The sequence below is a fragment of the Coffea arabica genome, chromosome 6c (assembly GCF_036785885.1).
Source record: "Coffea arabica cultivar ET-39 chromosome 6c, Coffea Arabica ET-39 HiFi, whole genome shotgun sequence".
NCBI lineage: Eukaryota > Viridiplantae > Streptophyta > Magnoliopsida > Gentianales > Rubiaceae > Coffea > Coffea arabica.
Genome location: NC_092320.1, coordinates 28,895,060 through 28,913,264, shown reverse-complemented (window position 1 = coordinate 28,913,264; position 18,205 = coordinate 28,895,060). Strand labels below are relative to the sequence as shown.

General features: G+C 33.2%; 1 protein-coding gene across 1 annotated transcript; it reads right to left on the bottom strand.

Annotated features, from left to right (window-relative positions):
- Window positions 1-13,038: 13,038 nt before the first annotated feature.
- LOC113692322 (uncharacterized) lies at window positions 13,039-14,636 on the bottom strand. Its single transcript, XM_027210712.2, has 4 exons — window positions 14,474-14,636; window positions 13,909-14,066; window positions 13,718-13,795; window positions 13,039-13,478 (listed from the first exon to the last, which is right to left on the bottom strand). The coding sequence occupies exons 1-4, from the start codon at window positions 14,562-14,564 to the stop codon at window positions 13,332-13,334; spliced, it is 474 nt and encodes a 157-aa protein (XP_027066513.1). The 5' UTR covers window positions 14,565-14,636; the 3' UTR covers window positions 13,039-13,331.
- Between the last annotated feature and the right edge of the window lie 3,569 nt (window positions 14,637-18,205).

The following is an 18,205-nucleotide window of genomic DNA, read 5'->3' as shown; positions in this document are numbered from 1 at the left end:
AACTCGACTCGTTTGTGATAAACGAGTCGAGCTCGAGCTCGAACTCGAGCCACATGTACATTTAACGAGTCGAGTTCGAACACATTTTAGAGCTCGTTATTCTAACGAGTTCGGCTCGAATTAAACTAGAGTCGAGCTCGGCAGCCAAATACTCGGCTCGACTCGGCTCGATTAACAGCTCTAGTTATGCATAAACTCTAACAAAGTACCACTCTTGCAAAAGTTTTTTTTTTATATATATGTATATGCCTTTTCGTCTTATTTTCAATTCTTTTAGGAACTTTTTTTAATTCAGGAACAATATATGTATCAATTTTAGTAGGAAATGAGGGACCTTCCTTAGCAGAGAACGAGTAGGAAATTTTAGGAACCTTCTTCAATGGATGATCTCAAAATCAATGATTGATTAGGAAACGTGATTAAGTAAAAGTAAGAGGGAATTGGTGAAAAAAGGTTAGCAAAAGGTTTGACGTACGTGATTAGTGTCCATATTGGATTAGATCAATGTAGGTGATCAATTAAAAATTTTCATATCCATCGGAGCAAGTTTTATGGTGATCATTGAGCAATTTATAGGATTTCCTACAAGTTGCTCAATGACCGATCACAACTTGCTAATTGGATAATTTATAGCTCCATCTATAAAAGTTTTAATTAAATTCGATCACTAACATTCGGGTGACTTTTAATCCAAAAAAAAAAGATAAAACCTCAGTTCAAGCTATTCCCTTTTTGTGTGCATTTTATCAAACACTTGATAGGCACTACAATATGTCATTTTTGTTATAAACTAATGATAAGATGTGGATGTCCGTTGATATTCTCAAAAAAGATTACAAGATGTGAATGTCCGTTTGTATTCTCAAATAGATAGATTCTTGTATTCTCCCTAAAATCATTGGTACATTGAATGAACCCATTTATGAACGTACTTGAAGTAATAAATTCATGTATTAGTATTTAATAGGGTTCATGTACCCTTGATCTTGGATCATCTATATATAGGAGTGAATCCTACTTCTTTTGTAACCTTGAAACCTGGAAGTACTTTGATCAGTAAAAGATAATAATTCTATCTCTCTCCTCTTCTCACTCTACTATTCCAATTCCTACTTTTGATAGTTTATTTTATTAGTTTCACAACACGTTATCAGCACGAGCCTCTATCTTGAGCGAAGAAAAAACACGAGCCTCAACTTTGAGCGAAGGAAAGGCGCGAAGCAAAAGTAAAGCACGAGACATTGTCAAGGCTATGCCCGAACAACTTTTTACTACTTATCGAGGTAAAATTCTTTCCTACGAATCCATTGCATATTCTTATGACTAATCTCACAAAACAAGAGTTCGTACCTCTTGATATTTCTGAAAAAAATTATTTATCGTGGGTATTAGATGTTGAAATTCATCTTGAGTCAATGGGTCTTGGGAATACTATTGTTAAAGAGAATTATGCCTCAAACCAAAACTGGACTAAGGCCATGATTTTCCTTCGTCATCATTTAGATGAAAGATTAAAAGTAGAGTATCTTACTGTTAAAGATCCTCTTGTCCTTTGGCAAGATTTGAAAGAGAGATTCAACCACCTGAAGTTGGTCGTTCTTCCAAAAGTCCGATATGATTGGCTTCACTTACAGCTACAAGATTTCAAATCTGTCAACGAATATAATTCAGCCATGTTCAGAATTACTTCTCAATTATCATTATGTGGCAAAAAAGTCACTGATAAAAATATGTTAGAGAAAACATTCTCTACTTTTCATGTCTCTAATATGGTCCTGCCGCAGCAATATAGAGAGAAAAGATTTAAGAAGTATTCTGAACTTATTGCATGTCTTTTGTTGGCTGAATAAAATAATGAATTATTGCTAAAAAATCACGAGTCCCGACCAACTGGTGTAAGTCCATTCCCTGAAACGAATGTGACTCAATTTCAAAATTCTGGTCGAGATTGTGGACGTGGCCGTAGTGGTGGCCGTGGACGTGGACGTGGCCGTGATCGTAGTAGATTTGCGCCTCGTAAAAATTATAACTGTGACAAATAACAAAATATTTTTCAAAAGAGGGAAAATAACTACGATCAGAAAAGTGAAAAAAAGAAAGTTTATGAAGAAAAATGCTACCTATGTGGTATGGAAGGTTATTCGTCCCGTACCTGTCGTATGGTTGAGCATGTTGTTGACCTCTACTAAGCATCATTGAAAAAGAAGGACAAATGTGTTGAGACAAATTTCATTGATCAAAATAATGATTATGATGATGGTGATGATGCTGATATGACAAACCTCAATGTAACTGATTTCTTTGAACATCCTGAAGATGTCAATAAATATCCCATGATTGTTTAGATATTTTTATGATGCTTTATATATTTCATGTAATTTTCTTTCCATTCAATATTTATTTCGTATCTTTCTTAATGTTTATTTTTTGTTTGAATTTTTCTTTCTGAAGAAGAAATGAATGCTAAATATTTTGGATCAAATAATGGCGATAATGACATTTGTCTTGTTGATAGTGCTTCTATGCACATCATATTGAATAATAAAAATAGCAAAGGTGATATTGTGAACCTATAGATCCACCATGTGAACCATTTCGATATTTTATGGTGCTAATTGATGCATCAACTAGATGGTCACATATATGTTTGTTATCTGCTCGTAATATAGCGTTTGCGCGATTACTTGCTCAGATAATTAAATTACGAGCACAGTTTCCTGATTATCCTATTAAAAGAATTCGTCAAGATAGTGCTGATGAATATTCGTCACATGCTTTTGACGAGTATTGCATGTCCATTGGGATATCTGTTGAACATCATGTAGCCTATGTTCACACACAAAATGGTCTAGCCGAATCATTTATTAAAAGATTACAATTAATTGTTAGACCATTGTTGATGGGGTCTAAACTTCCCTTATTTACTTGGGGACATGTCATATTATATGCAGCAACACTTGTGAGAATCAGACCGATTAGTTATCATAATTATTCTCCAGAAGAGTCATCAAATCACATATTCCTGTTGAAAATGCTCTGATTAAAATAAATGTCCCTGAAAGACAAATCATAATTGCTAATGAATCTAAAGCACGCCTGAAGCGTGGGAGATCTCTGGGTTCCAAAGATAAAAATTTTACAAATAAAAGAGAATCAAATGAATCAATAATTAGTGACAAAATTCAATCTCCTGAAGAGGTCGCTCCTGAAGAGCCAACTCCCGAAGAGCCAACCCCTAAAGAGAATGAAGTTATAGAAAATTCAATAAACTTTGTCACTACAAAAAAAAGTTGGAACCGAAGAGAAATAATTGTTGATAGTACTTTTGCATATAATGTAGCACTTGATGTTATGATAGATAATGAGAATCATGAATCTAGATCGGTTGATGAATGTCGGCATAGAAATGATTGGACAAAATAGAAAAATGCGATACAATCTGAATTAAATTCACTGGCTAAAAGGAAAGTTTTTGGACCTGTAGTCCAAACACCTGAAGGTGTAAAGTCAGTTGGATATAAATGAATTTTTGTGAGGAAAATAAATGAAAAGAATGAAATTGTGAGATATAAAGCAAGACTTGTAGCCCAAGATTTTTCACAAAGGCTTGAATTTGATTATGATGAAACTTATTCACTCGTAGTGGATACGATCATATTTAGGTATCTTGTGAGTGTTGCAGTGCATGAAAAACTTGATATGCGTCTAATGGACATTGTCACTGCTTATTTGTATGGAAATCTTAAAAATGATATTTACATAAGAACCCCTGAAGGATTCAACATGCCTGAAGTATGTAAATCAAATCCTAGAGATGTGTATTCTATTAGAATACAAAAGTCTTTGTATGAGCTTAAGCAATCTGGACGTATGTGGTATAATCGTCTCAATGAATGCTTAACTAAAGAAGGTTATACCAATGATCCAATATATCCACATGTTTTTATCAAGAAAAATGGATCAAATTTTGTGATTATTGTTATATATGTTGATGATCTCAATTTGAATGGAACTCCTGAAGAGATCCAAAAAACTGTCGAATATTTAAAGAAAGAATTTGATATCAAAGATTGTGGAAAGATAAAATTCTGTCTTGGTTTACAAATTGAGTATTTAGAAAGTGAAATTTTTATCCACCAAACTATTTATACCCATAAGGTATTAAAGCGATTTCGTATAGATAAAGCATTTACATTAAGTACTCTAATGGTCGTCAGATCATTAGATTCTAATAAGGATCCCTTTAGACCACGAGAGAAACATGAAAAGATACTTGATCTTGAAGTACCACGTCTCAGTGCAATTGATATATTTATGTATCTTGCTAACTATACAACGCCAGATATATCATTTGCTGTGAATTTATTAGCAAGATTTAGTTCCTCACCTACAAAACGATATTGGAATGGTATTAAACATATTTTTCGCTATGTTCAAGGAACAATTGATCTTAGTTTGTTTTATTCAAATAAATCAAAGCTTGAGTTACTAGGATATACTAATGCTGGGTATTTATCTAACCTACATAAAGCACAATCTCAGACTAGCTATCTCTTTACTTGTGGCGAAACAGTCATTTCTTGGCGTTCTACAAAATAATCCTTAACTGCCACTTCATCAAATCATGCTAAAATAATAGCAATTCATGAGGCTAGTCGAGAATGCGTTTGGTTAAGATCAATGAACCACTACATCCGGAAGAGTTGTGGGTTATCATCCGAGAAGGAAAATCCTCCAACAATTTTATATGAAAATAATGCAGCTTGTATAACTCAATTAAAGAGAGGATATATTAAAGGAGATAGGACGAAACACATTTCACCGAAATTCTTCTTTACTCATGATTTACAGAAGAATGGTGAGATTGCTGTATTACAAATCCGATCGGATAATAATTTGGCAGATATGTTTACCAAGACATTGTCGACTGCTAATTTGGAAAACTGGTGCAGAATATTGGGATGTGTCGGCTAAAAGATCTCATATGATGTTTGCATCAGGGAGAAAATTTATTACACAAGAATAGTGTACACTTTTTCCTTCACTAGGATTTTTGTCCCACTGAATTTTTCCCTAGTAAGATTTTAACGAGACATATTGTTTGTGTAATGGACATCTAAGGGGGAGTGTTATAAAATAATGATAAGATGTGGATGTCCGTTGATATTCTCAAGAAAGATTATAAGATGTGGATGTACGTTTATATTCTCAAATAGATAGATTCTTGTATTCTCCCTAAATTTATTGGTACATTGGATGAATCCATTTATAGATGTATTTGAAGTACTAAATTTATGTATTAGTATTTAATAGGGTTCATGTACCCTTGATTTTGGATCACCTATATATAGGGGTGAATCCTACTTCTTTTGTAATTTTGAAATCTGGAAGTACTTTGGTCAGTAAAAGATAATAATTCTATCTCTCTCCTCTTCTCACTCTACTATTAAAATTCCTACTTTTGGTAGTTTATTTTATTAGTTTCACAACAATTTTGGATATGTTATTATTAACTAACAATGAAAACCATGGACATCTACCCATATCCAATACAAAATTAAATCAATATTGGAATAAATAATTGAGTAATTCAAGCAAAAAGACTAATTTTCATTGAAACCCACTAATAAACTAAATGTGTCCAGGGGAAGGATTGGGTTGGACTGGGTTAGGTTTGATAGCAAAGTTAGAGAAATTATGAATAAAATATCTTAAATTAAAGACCTCCCACTTAAAAAAAAAATGTGTCCATAGCTTTTGATTATTGCATTCAACATTCAACTGTATAGTCCATTTCATTGTAGATTACATGGAGTCAAGATTGTGCTCTTTCTTCTTCTTCTTTTTCTTCCTTCTGGAATCGACATTGTGGAGGATTGATCCTTTCCCTTTTTTATTTTTTTTCCTTCTGTACTTTGTAAAACATAGATAAAAATATGAATCCAAAATATTCTTTAGTTGGAATTAAGTATTTGTTCTTCAAATTAAAAAGAAACAAGAAAGAACAAGAAATATCCCAATCTGGGTTGATTTTTGAGCTCTAGATTGGCTGCATCATACTTCCATTGAAGTTCTCTTAATGTAATACACTGCTTTCAATCAATATAAAACAGGAAAAAGAAAAGAGATGAGAAGAAAATTTGTGGGAGTTGGAACAATTGTACTGGACGACATTGTAATAGAGGAAAAGAGGAGGTGGTGAGGTAAATTTTTTTTTTTTTTGGAAATCCTTGGTGAAATATTATAGAAAGAATGGATAAAACTGTAGTTAGTAAATGTAAATGACAGGGAAGGTAACCCCCTTTTTTTTTTGGAAATCCTTGGTGAAATATTATAGAAAGGATGGACAAAACTGTAGTTAGTAAATAAATGTTTATGACAGGGAAAATGGTAGGCCTGTTAATGATATTTGATGCATTTTCGTTGATCATTGATCAGGATAAAACTTGCTTGTCAGTCTAGAGTAGTAATTGCTTCGCGACTAATACAATACTTTCACCTGAACATACAAAGGTTCCAATTGGTTCCATTTAACATATCAAGTGGACTCCACTTAATATGCGAATTAGCGTATGGGATGCCTATGTATTGTGATGACTCCACCTCACCCTTCTCTCGGCCAACTTATGAAGAATGAAACACTTTGGTTCTTTTAAGTTTCAGTAATGTACATGCAAAAGGACAAATGCGATGACACTTGTCATTCATGCTTTGGTTTTTTTTTTTTAATTATCATGCTATTACCATGACTTCTTAGTTCTAACTAGCACTAATGTTTTATAGTGTAGATGATACAATTTCCTAAGGTGTACCTATTTTATTTGCTAGTGAAAAGAAACAATTGAACATATAAGTCAATTAATAATAAGAAGGAAAAATGCAACATGCACTAAATTTTAAATATGATACGAAAATTTTATGTGCTCTCACATGTATCCACGTGATTAATGTCCATATCGGATTAGGCCAGGAACTAAAAGTTATAAAATAGTACTCCAAAACATTCATGTGGGATAAAAAAGGATTGAAGCTCGCTGAACGTTTATCAAATTTCTTCTTCAGGTTTTATTTTTATTTTTTGCTTTCACATTGGTTCAGATATTGTATACTTTTCATCAATGATTATTCTCCTATTCATCTAGTCCTTCTTGTTGCTAATCCTCCCATATGGAACCAATTTAGCAGGCTCAGGAAGACCAAATCATCGATATTGCTAAACAATGTTCTAGATGAAACCATGGTTGAAATTTTAAGCAGACTACCAGGAAAATATGTGCTGAAATGTAGAACTGCTTGTCGAAGATGGAAGGACTTAACCTCAACCCTTGATTTTTTATTCTTTCATCTCAAGTGTAGCACACCAACAATGATTCACGGCCTGTGAAAAGCCTAGATAACTTATTTTGGATAAGTTTTAGTTGATGAATCGTTGCAGAAAATAATTAAACCAAGCTAACGTAATTGGTTATTAGTACTATTAGTTTGCTTGTTTAGTTAATATGATGGGTTCAGGTGGAATTAGAACTGTTAATCGAATCGGATAACTCGCGAGCCGAGCTCGACTCGGCTCGATAAGGGCTCTACTCGGCTCGTTTACTAAGAAAAACGAGCCGAGCTCGAGTTGTATATATACTAGTCTATTAAACGAGTCGAGCTATGCTCGACTCGCTAATAGCTCGACAGGCTCGAATAGTAGGGGCATTATCATAATTTTATTGTGTATCTGATAGTTTTACCCACTTTCCTTTTCTCGATAAGCGCTCGAATCGGCTCGTTAAACTCGGCGTGATTTTGAACTTGAGTTCGAGTTTTTAGCCGAGTTTGACGAGTCAATCTCGAACAGTTTTTGAAACTCGAATTACTAATCGAGTGAGCTCGAGCTAGCTCGATTGAAGGTTTGAGTTGAGCTCGATTATCATGTGCTTGAGCTCGACTCAGTTCGATTAACAGCTCTATGTGGAATACAAGTCCAAGATGCATTAGTAAATAGGAGTCAGCCGCATAAAGCATTGTGACTATATAAAAGCCTCTGTTCATGGTTTTTTTCATTTTGTGTATTGTAGCCTCAGCTCGTTTCATCAATAGCAGAAATTCTGTTTGCTTCATATATCAAATTCTTGTAATTGTTCTTGCAGGTTTATGTCGATGTTTTAAAACTCAAACCGTTAATTGAACCGGTGACGTGTTCGGGTCAAGGTTCAACCGGTCGGACCTGTTCAACCCTGGTTCAATGATTTTTTAAAAAATATTTTATATAAATATCTATATGCACAAAATAAGACATGTAATGGACTCATTTAAAAACTTTATATGATAAAAAGTTTAATATTTTGAATAACTTGGATTTTCAAAAATAAATTTTTTAAATTATATGTTGAAACAAATAAATTTCATCTCAATCTCAATTATATTTATCAAAAAATGATCTTAAATTTAATCCAAAATATACCACAATATTTTGAAATTATACAAAATTTACGTCTATGAGAATTTAGATATTGTGAGTTTAAATTTTAATTTACGTTTTGGGATTTAGAAGTTGCAATTAAAAAAAAAAGAAGTTTGGAGTTTAAAGGAAGTCTAGAGAATCAAAAATAAAAATGCAAACTTGATAAGAAACAAAAAATGAGATAAAAGTGAGTGGTTGTGGCATTTAATAATTAGTTTTTAGGGTTTAAGAAAATAATTCTTTTTTTAATTTTTTTTCAATTTAATGGACAAAAATAAAATTAAAAGATGGAAGAAAACATCAATAAATTAAAACTAAAAAGGTTTGATTAAAAAAGGAGTGACAAAAGAAAAGAGGAGAGAGAGAGAGAGAATTGAAGATTAAAAAGAAAGAGTCATAAGAAAATGAGATTTTGTAAAGAATACGAAGAAAAGAAAGATGGATGTTTGTTTTATATAAATGAGTTATCATAAAAAACTCATAGGATGTGATGGTACAATGGTTACTTTATTAGTCTTTCATCACAAAGGTCCTAAGTTCAATCCTTGGTTAGCTGCGTTTTGCAAAACTTAAAAAAATATTAAGAGGAGACTTAAAAAATCGGAAACCACCGGTTCGACTCGGTTCACTGGTTCTGAGGGATTTGACAGACTTTCTGACAAAGTCAACTGTAGTATAGAACCGGACTGGTGCCATGGCCAGTTCGCGGTTCAATCGATCGAACCGGCTGGTCTGGTCCAATTTTCAAAACATTGGTTTATGTTTGATTATCATTTTGGGTTCACCAAAGTGATACCAGATTTACGGTTTGTTCTATCCAAAAACTCAAAGCAAATGCGGAGTTTAATTTTTGATAGAAACAAATAATAACCCATCTCAAGGCATGTCACTTGCTCAGGATGCTAGTTAGAATGATAAGCGAAAGATATGTTAACCTTATCGCAGATTAATCAGGCAATTGATATGTTAGTTTTTGAAAAAATTTCTACAGTTGATACGGAAAAGGAGACTTGGGATATATTGAAAAAAACATACAGAGGGATTGACAGGATCTAATAAAATAATTTGATAATGTTGAAGATGAAATTTGAACTTGTGGTGATGGAGAAGTTAAAATCTATTTAGTCATATTTTTCTCATTTGTCAGATATTGAAAACGAGATGAAACTCAATTAATATGACCTCCCTGATATAATATTTGTTGAGAAAGTTCTCAACACCTCATGAAATTTTATCACGTAGTAGTTGTGATGCAGGAGACAAAAGATTTGGAGAATTTGAGTATTGAAAATTTGCAAAGGTTGTTAATTCTGCATGAATAAAGAATTAATGAGAAGTTGAAAGATATACTGGAGAAGGATACAATAGATAAGGCATTGCAGACACAGTTGAATTTCAGAGGCAATAGCGATTTCAAGGAGTAAGGTGAATCTAGTTAGAAAAACAGAGGTGGCTACAATAATAGAGGTGGTTGTGGCTAAAACAATAGATGTACCGGAGGCACATCAAATCCCGGACGTAGTAGAGATAATAATTTTAATTTTAGAGGTGGTCCTAATAGAGACAGAGGTAGTAATTTTGGCAGAGGAAATAATTCTAATCAAAATAATATTCAGAATAATTTTGGACAGAGGGTTCAATGTTATAATTGTGAAAATTTTGGCCACAAACAATTTGAATGTAGATTCAGAGAAAACATACACAGGAATTTTCAGACTAATGTTGTTGACAATCATATTTAGGATAATAATAAAAATCTAAAACTTTATTGTTAGCTCGTAACGCTGTTGATGTGGTTGATAAAAATATATGGTACTTAGATATGGATTGCAGTAACCATATGTCTGGCAAGAAAAAATTATTTGTTGAGTTTGATAAATCTCTCAGCGGTGAAGTTAAATTCCCTTTGCCTCATATATCAAATTCTTGTGATTGTTCCTGTGGATTTATGTTTGATTATCATTTTGGGTCCATCAATGTTCAAGATCAAAAGCAGCACGCAGGATTTGTATAATCGACATTAAATTGTCAAGCAATTATCAAACATCAGATGGTCGAGAAGTTATGTTTTCTTGCAGTTGGTTGGTTGTGTTTAGAGAAGAGTTCCAACATTTGTCATCCACCTCCGCATTATGACATCATGTCCTCAATCCAGACAAAGGTGAGATTAATTATGGAGGTGTCATATGTTGAATTTATCTGCACCCGATCCTAAAAAAATACGGTATACATTGGGTATCTAATTCTGAAGTAGTCGAGACTTCCTCTTTCCTACTTCGAGACTTCCTCTTTCCAAGGAGACTGCAAGTAGTAGATTACAAAATTCTTGTCTTGGGGGAAGATGAATCACAAACACAGCTAGATGCAGCACAAAATGTTGAACAACCTTCTAATGTTGAAACAATAAGTGTGCAAAATTCTCCTTCATGTGCAGAATCTATCCTAGCATTTGACACAAAAATCGAAAAATTTTGGATGATGACTTATCCTGCTGCAGGTCCTGGTGTTGGTGAGTGTATACAAGACTGTAAACAATGACAGAATGCATCTCTTTGGAATGGATAGTCATGTATACTTAAGCAAATGCTCCTTAAACACGATTAGGCTTTCATTATCTGGATTTTGCACGAGGAGGTCCCTCAAAACAACATTTAATCATGGATGAGATGGCGCACATTTACGTTCACTACTCAAATCAACATTCCCTCCCTAGTTTTAAGAATTTTCGACCCATGGTCATTATAGATCGACTATTGCTTTTTCAACTGCCAGGAACAAGACCTTTTGTTCTCAATTACCTTTTGTTCTCAATTTGGAGTTGGAAACACTAGAAAAGGTTTGATGCGAGAGCCGAGTCTGACGGTTCTTCTTGGGATTTACTTGTTCCTTTAATGCTTCCTCCTATACTTGCTCGCATGCACATGTATCTAGTCTCGTCCCCATAGGAAAATGCATGTTAGAAATATGGATGTAAAACACACAAACATTTATGTTAACCTACCACTGGGCGTTTGGTCTAGTGGTCACCACCAGTCTTGGTGGTGCGGGAAGCAAGGGTCCGCAAGGGTTCAACCCTTGCCTCCCACAAATTTGCCACTAAATGTGGCGGTCTTCATTGGCCATCTTTAATGGAGTTTGTACTCACATCGAGTCCCCTTCTCCTTTCCTCTAGATTAGGCTAGATTAGGTTATAGGACTTCTATTATTGCGAATATATATATATATATATATATATGTTAACCTCCCGTCTTTTCCAACATTTTTCTCACCCCCAATTATCAGGATTCAGAGTCTTCCCCTGACTATTGGACTCACTCCAATGATTCTAAAATATACATATAAAGTATGTGCTTCAGAAGTATAACATTAGCTAGAATTTCAAGCAATTCTTCTCTTTTTTTTTTTGAGATTTGTTTTCTGTCAATTATACATGACATCTACTTAAAAAAAATTTTATGTCTTTTCCTACGTCAGAGATCATTTACCTCACAAAAGTCTCCTTCGACAACCTAGCACGCGTGTTGTAAGTTTCTCTTCTTTTTTTTTTTTTTTGTCAAATCACATCGGTTCTTCTTCCATTTTGGTACGCGTGTGAAAAGAAGACAGAAAAAAATCTCTCTGTGTTTTTTGGGCTTCTTGGTCTAGACCATTTCTAGGCTTTGTTGGGGCATTAGTTTCTTATTCTTCTAGGCTTATGCTTCTCTTTTTGTTGGGTTTTCTTTTGGGTTTGTTTTCTTTTCTTCTGGGTTGTTAATTCCTTAAACTTTGGATTTGGGTTTGAGTTTTGGGCTTTTTATGATTCGAAGAGTTGGACTAACTCTTAGTGTTTCTTCTTCTTCTTCTTCTTTTTTTGGTTACTTTTTTCATTTTTTCTCAATAAAAGAAATCTACAAAATAAAAAATTCCTTGTTTGAATAAAGTGACCAATAGATAAAATAAAAATACGAAAAAACTTTGAAAAAACCAAAATTTGGTGTCCCTAGAAAATTTATCATATCATGATGTTAAATGTAATCTAAATAGTTTTGCAGGCATATATTTTTCACAAAGATATATAGAGACTACAAATGCAAAATAAATTAAAAATTATAAAAAGAGTAAATGGTAAAGTAAATAGGTTGCTGCTGATATTAATAGCAAAGTTTTAACGAAATCTTTTTTGATGATTCCAGTTTTTTATGTCTATTCTTACATGAATCTCAAGTGGAAAGATCACAAGGAGACTGATAATGATGATAATAGTAGTAACTAAATGGCAAATTTGTATATTGGACACTTTTGGCATAGTTAACCGGCCGTACCAAGCATTTTATTAGGCGAATAAGGAAAATCACTTTAGGGAAACAAAAGAAAAAAGGTAAGGGCCAAATATTATGCATTTCCGAATTATTTTTGAACCTGAGAAATGACCCACGATTTGGCATGACTTTTACCTTTTGGCAGATATACAGAAACTGCAAATTTATGTTCTATTCAAAATTAGCATTCAACATCCTACAACCAGTAAAAGATAATGAAAAAGTTTGACTTGGTGGAAATGTTTGTTAGTTGGTAAAAGAAAAAGAAAAAAAAAAAAGATATCAATACAATTTTGGTTACAAATGCTTGTACAATAAATAAAATGCGTACACTAGCTGCATTGTAGCAGGCACAATAATTAAGAGTTTATCAAGACTAAGCGATTTTAAAAATATGATACACCGTGATAGATAGAAATATGCGAGCTCCGATCCTAACAATTGGATGGTAGACTATTTTTTAGTTTGTGTCTACCGTATTAATTATGTGTCGCTTGAATTAGGATTTTCCACAATTAATTGATAGAGTGACTAACATTATCACTGCTGTCATTATTTCATTTTGGTTAATATATTTTTTCAGACTAGAAAGACGGTGACGAAGCCACCATCATCCTCACAAATTCGTCATAGCTGACAACACCATCTCCATTTAAATCCGCCTCTCTGATCATCTGTTCAGCTTCTTCATCTGTTAGTCTCTCCCCTAAATTTATCATTACGTTCCTCAACTGCAGAAGTTATCCCACAACAATTTGTTAATCTAAGAATAATAGTAGTGTTAATAAAAAAAGGGAGACAGTACTGAAGCCGAAATGAAAAGAAAACAAATGAGTACTTTAAGAGAAACGTTATTAATCTCATTCTCACTATTATTTTTATCACATAGTTTTCATTTATTAAACTACGAAAAGTGGAGTGCTATTAATATTTCTCAGAATTAATTAGGCATTTACAAAATATTAATCACCTCATTAGCTGATATGAAACCATCTTGATCCCGGTCAAATACTTTGAAAGCTTCATTCAACTCCTTCGCCACATTTTCCTATGTATGAAAATGAAATTAATCCACGCATTCTATTTGGACTAGAAAATCCGAACCTCATTGAAGTCAACAAAAATCAGTGATTTCACATTGGTTGACAAATTCACTGCTACCTTCGTCTTTCTTGCCATGATACTCAGGAAATCTTCAAAGTCAATGCTTCCGTTCCCATCAGCATCAACTTCATGTACCATTTCTTGAATCTCTTCCTTCGTCGGACGTCCATGCAGTGATTGAATAACTGCTGCTAGCTCTGCTATGGTTATAAAACCTGCCAATGCAATTTCAATATAATTTTTTTTGGCAATCGAATTGAAAAGGAAACGAGAATATAAAGTTATGTTATGAAACTTTCAACTATTTTTATGTTTTAACTTTTAAATGTGTGCAAAAAAATATTATAACGATTTGATATATGTAATGCAAAAAAGTAATTGAAAAATATATTCATGAAAAACGTATTGAAAAATTGCTTTCCAAACAATTGCCAAAAATCTTGCAAGACTGATACTGACACTGGAAAACAACAAGGATTGCATCTCTCGAAACCCCAAAAGCATGATAGATCGCACAAATATGAAGAAGCAATTTCAAGACAGCGACGGAAACCGGTGAGTTATGCATGCAGGGAAAATGAAAATGAAACTTAAACTTGGTAAAAAAATATAACAAAAGTACCATCAGAATCCCTATCAATCAGACAAAAGGCTTCGCGAAACTCAGCAACCTGCTCTTCTGTCAATGCTTCTGCCATAGTGTTTCTGTTCATTGCTATAGATTATGGAACGAATACGTCGAGTCTCCAAATAATATGGATCAGAGGACCTATAACTTACAAGTAATATATAGGGCGAAGAAGTGAACCAGAGAGGCCGTTCAGTTTCTACATTAAAAAACAGAAAGTCAAATACGCCCGAGAAGAAAAATTGTCCATTCAACATTCAAGATTGAAGCTTCTTCCAAGAAAGAGGAGGGGGCTTGGGGCTGGGGGTGGGGGGTCTAAAATCAACGCTTGAACAAGAAAATTACTCTGGCATCTTGAATTATTTAGTGAAAGTATATGGTCCGGCATCTCTCTCAGAAATCAGTCAGCTGGACCCTGAACAGATTGATGTTAATAGCTTTATAGGGTCTAATCCATAAATAATAAGTTAAGTAAATTCAGATTGTGTATTAGAGATTGCAGTACAGGCAACATATGTTCCTATTACCAGACAAAAGTGTGTTCGTCCAAATTACTATATTAGTCAAATCTTTACGTTTTAAACACTGTATTTACTATTTAAGAGTGTAAAAGATGTTAATCAAAACAAACATTATAGTGTTTCAAGCTTTTTGATTTACTTTAACCTATCGAAAATTGTGTTCAAACTTGTTTTGTTTAGTTGTTGAACGGAAATCAAACAAGCATTATATTGCACAAAGTTTGATTCAAGTTTAAGTTGCTTGAATCTTTATATACAAATTTCGAATTTTACGCTAATCAAACCAATTTCTATCCAAGTTTCAAACTTTTTCCAATACAAAATAATATTCATCTTTGATTTGATTAATTTACAACCCATGTTTCAATAAGCTCTAAATAATTTGAACTCAATTCAAGTATTGAATAACTTGATTTGTCTCTCAATTATAACTTTATTAGTCTAGTCAATTACTATATCACTTGTCTAAAAGTTGAAAATGGTCAAGGTTTTGGAATCAACAACTTTAATATTTGTAGGGACTTATACTTTAAAATAAGTAGAGTTGTCTTTGACCATGCACAAACTTTAAAGAAAGAAATCATGATTGAAATATGAAATTGATGACCTTGATCACAAGAGTTCATATTGGAAACATCTAGCCCATTATTCTGAAAGTTGTATAGAGGGTATCTAATATCTATACACATATAAAGACTTTTTGTTAAGCAAGAATGATTGTATAAAAGAATAGTCAAGTCATAATGTACGTCAAGCTTGCATAATTCATCATTCTAAATCAGTGTAGCCTCTAATAACGGCAGATACAATGGGCAATTCCCATCGTCAGGGACCGAACAAGAAATTTTAATTTGAGAAGGCAAAATACACGTATATATAAACTTCCGAATCAACATAAAATTTTTAAAAATTTTTTTTGGGGAACAGAGGGGGGAGAGCAAATAGTAGTTTAAAATACATAAAATTTTTCAAAATTTCTAAAATTTTATGGAGAAAATATCTAGAATTTGGAAAGCAGAATTTTGGCTTTGATGGCTTCCATTTGAATTTGACAACATACTTTAATCAGCTCCTGCATTGCTGCACTTAAAACGCAGACTCGGAAAAATGAAAAGTTCAAACAGAATGTGCCGTATTAATGTATTTAAATCAAGCTTTGCGGATCCAATCACCGGGGTGTTCAGTTTACTTTTTAATGCCTAAGCTGACTACATAAATTTGTACGTGTACTATCAATTATTTAGTCAAGAATTCTCTTTTTTTCCAATCGTTTCTTCTATCTACCTAATTTCTTGAAGTTTGACCCAGATGATGCCAAAGTCTGGTTTGCCCCATGCTTCTTGCTCACAAAATCTGCACCCGGGATTGTGTTGAAAAGAAACGATTTTGTCATATGGAGCCCACAACTTTACGTCCTATTTAGATTGCTTTTTTTAGAACTTTTTATAAAAAAATATATTATAGCGATTTAATGTATATAAAGTATATCCACGGGTTACTAATATTAACGGGGAGGTCACAAATTTGATTCCTACATGTCGTGCCTCAACAAATTTTGGAATAGACCTTCCCTCCGAGTAAAAGTCAGATTCTGTGGATGCTCCTCGGGTCGAATCTAGATTAGTCTTACTATGACTATTTACTACCATCCAACCGTTACTGAAGCTTTTGCTTCTGTTCAATATGGGCCCTCATCACCCATCAATGCACGGTGTTCTTTGACTCATCGTTACTTTAGATGGTGAAGATGTTATTGATTGTGAACCAACATTGGGTTATTTGAATAGAGGGATGGAGAAAATTGCGGAAAATCGAACAATTGTACAATATTTACCCTATGTAACACGTTGGGATTATTTAGCTACTATGTTCACAAAAGCAATAACCGTAAATGGACCTGAACAATTAGGAGATATTCAAGTACCTAAAAGAGCTAGCTATATCCTAGCCATTTTGTTGGAGTTGAGTCGCATTGCTTCCCATTTGTTATGGCTTGATCCCTTTATGGCAGATATTGATGCACATACCCCCTTCTTCTATATTTTCGAGAAAGAGAATTGATATATGACCTTTTCGAACCTGCTACGGGTATACGAATGATGCATAATTTTTTTCGCATAGGAGGAGTAGCCGCTGATAGTAGGTGCTCAAAGCAAAAAAATTAATAATTGAAAAATACGTTCACGCAAAATATATATATATATATATATTGCGAAAAAACACAATCTAGGCCTTAATCTCTGAGATAACAATCACAGAGTTCTCAATTGTTATTCCATGGTCCAGATTGGATTCTTTCTTGCTTCTTTGATTAGGGAGGTGACTTTTTATATGCTCTTCATTGATGGAGAGACATGAAATCGGTGGACGCTGTGTTTCGGCACAAATGTAATTTGTTTCGCGTTTCAAAATATGTAAGGACGGATTTAGGCCCCTTCCCGTCCCCAAAATTTTTTAAAATCTTAACTTTGTACTAGAAGTTTTGTCAAAAATTCATAATATCATAATTCTTTCCCCTTCAAAACTTTTTCATGTTTATCCTTTTAACTTCTTTCTCTAAAATTATATATTTTTCAATCATCTATTTTATGAGATAAATTAGATAAAGAGATAAATAAGATTGGTAAAAATTCTATATAGTTATCAAGGAACTAAAAAATGATAATAAATAAGGTAAATCTTTTACACGTATTAAGATTTCGGACACACATCAACATATCTAAATAGTACTTAGGTCTCATTTGATAATCCAATTCAACACTTAAACTTTATGGACTCAGATTTTAATATATTCAGACATATTTGATAACAAAAAATTGAACATTTAAACTAATTAATTAAGTGGCACTGAATTTTCTAAGCAAACTTGCTCTAAAAAAATAAGTTATAACCTATTCACTTATCACTTAATGTGATATATACTCAAATGTATGAGATTTAGTACTTAACAATTCAATAATTTAATAAATTTAAACTTTAGATTTCATCTTTCAATTTGTAGTTTTATCAAACGCACAGTTAATTTACCATATAAATATACACAGTCACAATAATTGCACTCGTTGCACCATTATCTGTCTTCAAATTTAGAAAACTTAAAAAATTCAATAGTCCAAGGAGAGCCATCAAAATTTGCAAGGGGAAGATTTGAGAGTCAATCTATGGATATCACAATTACTATATAACATCCTTCTCTTTTAATGTT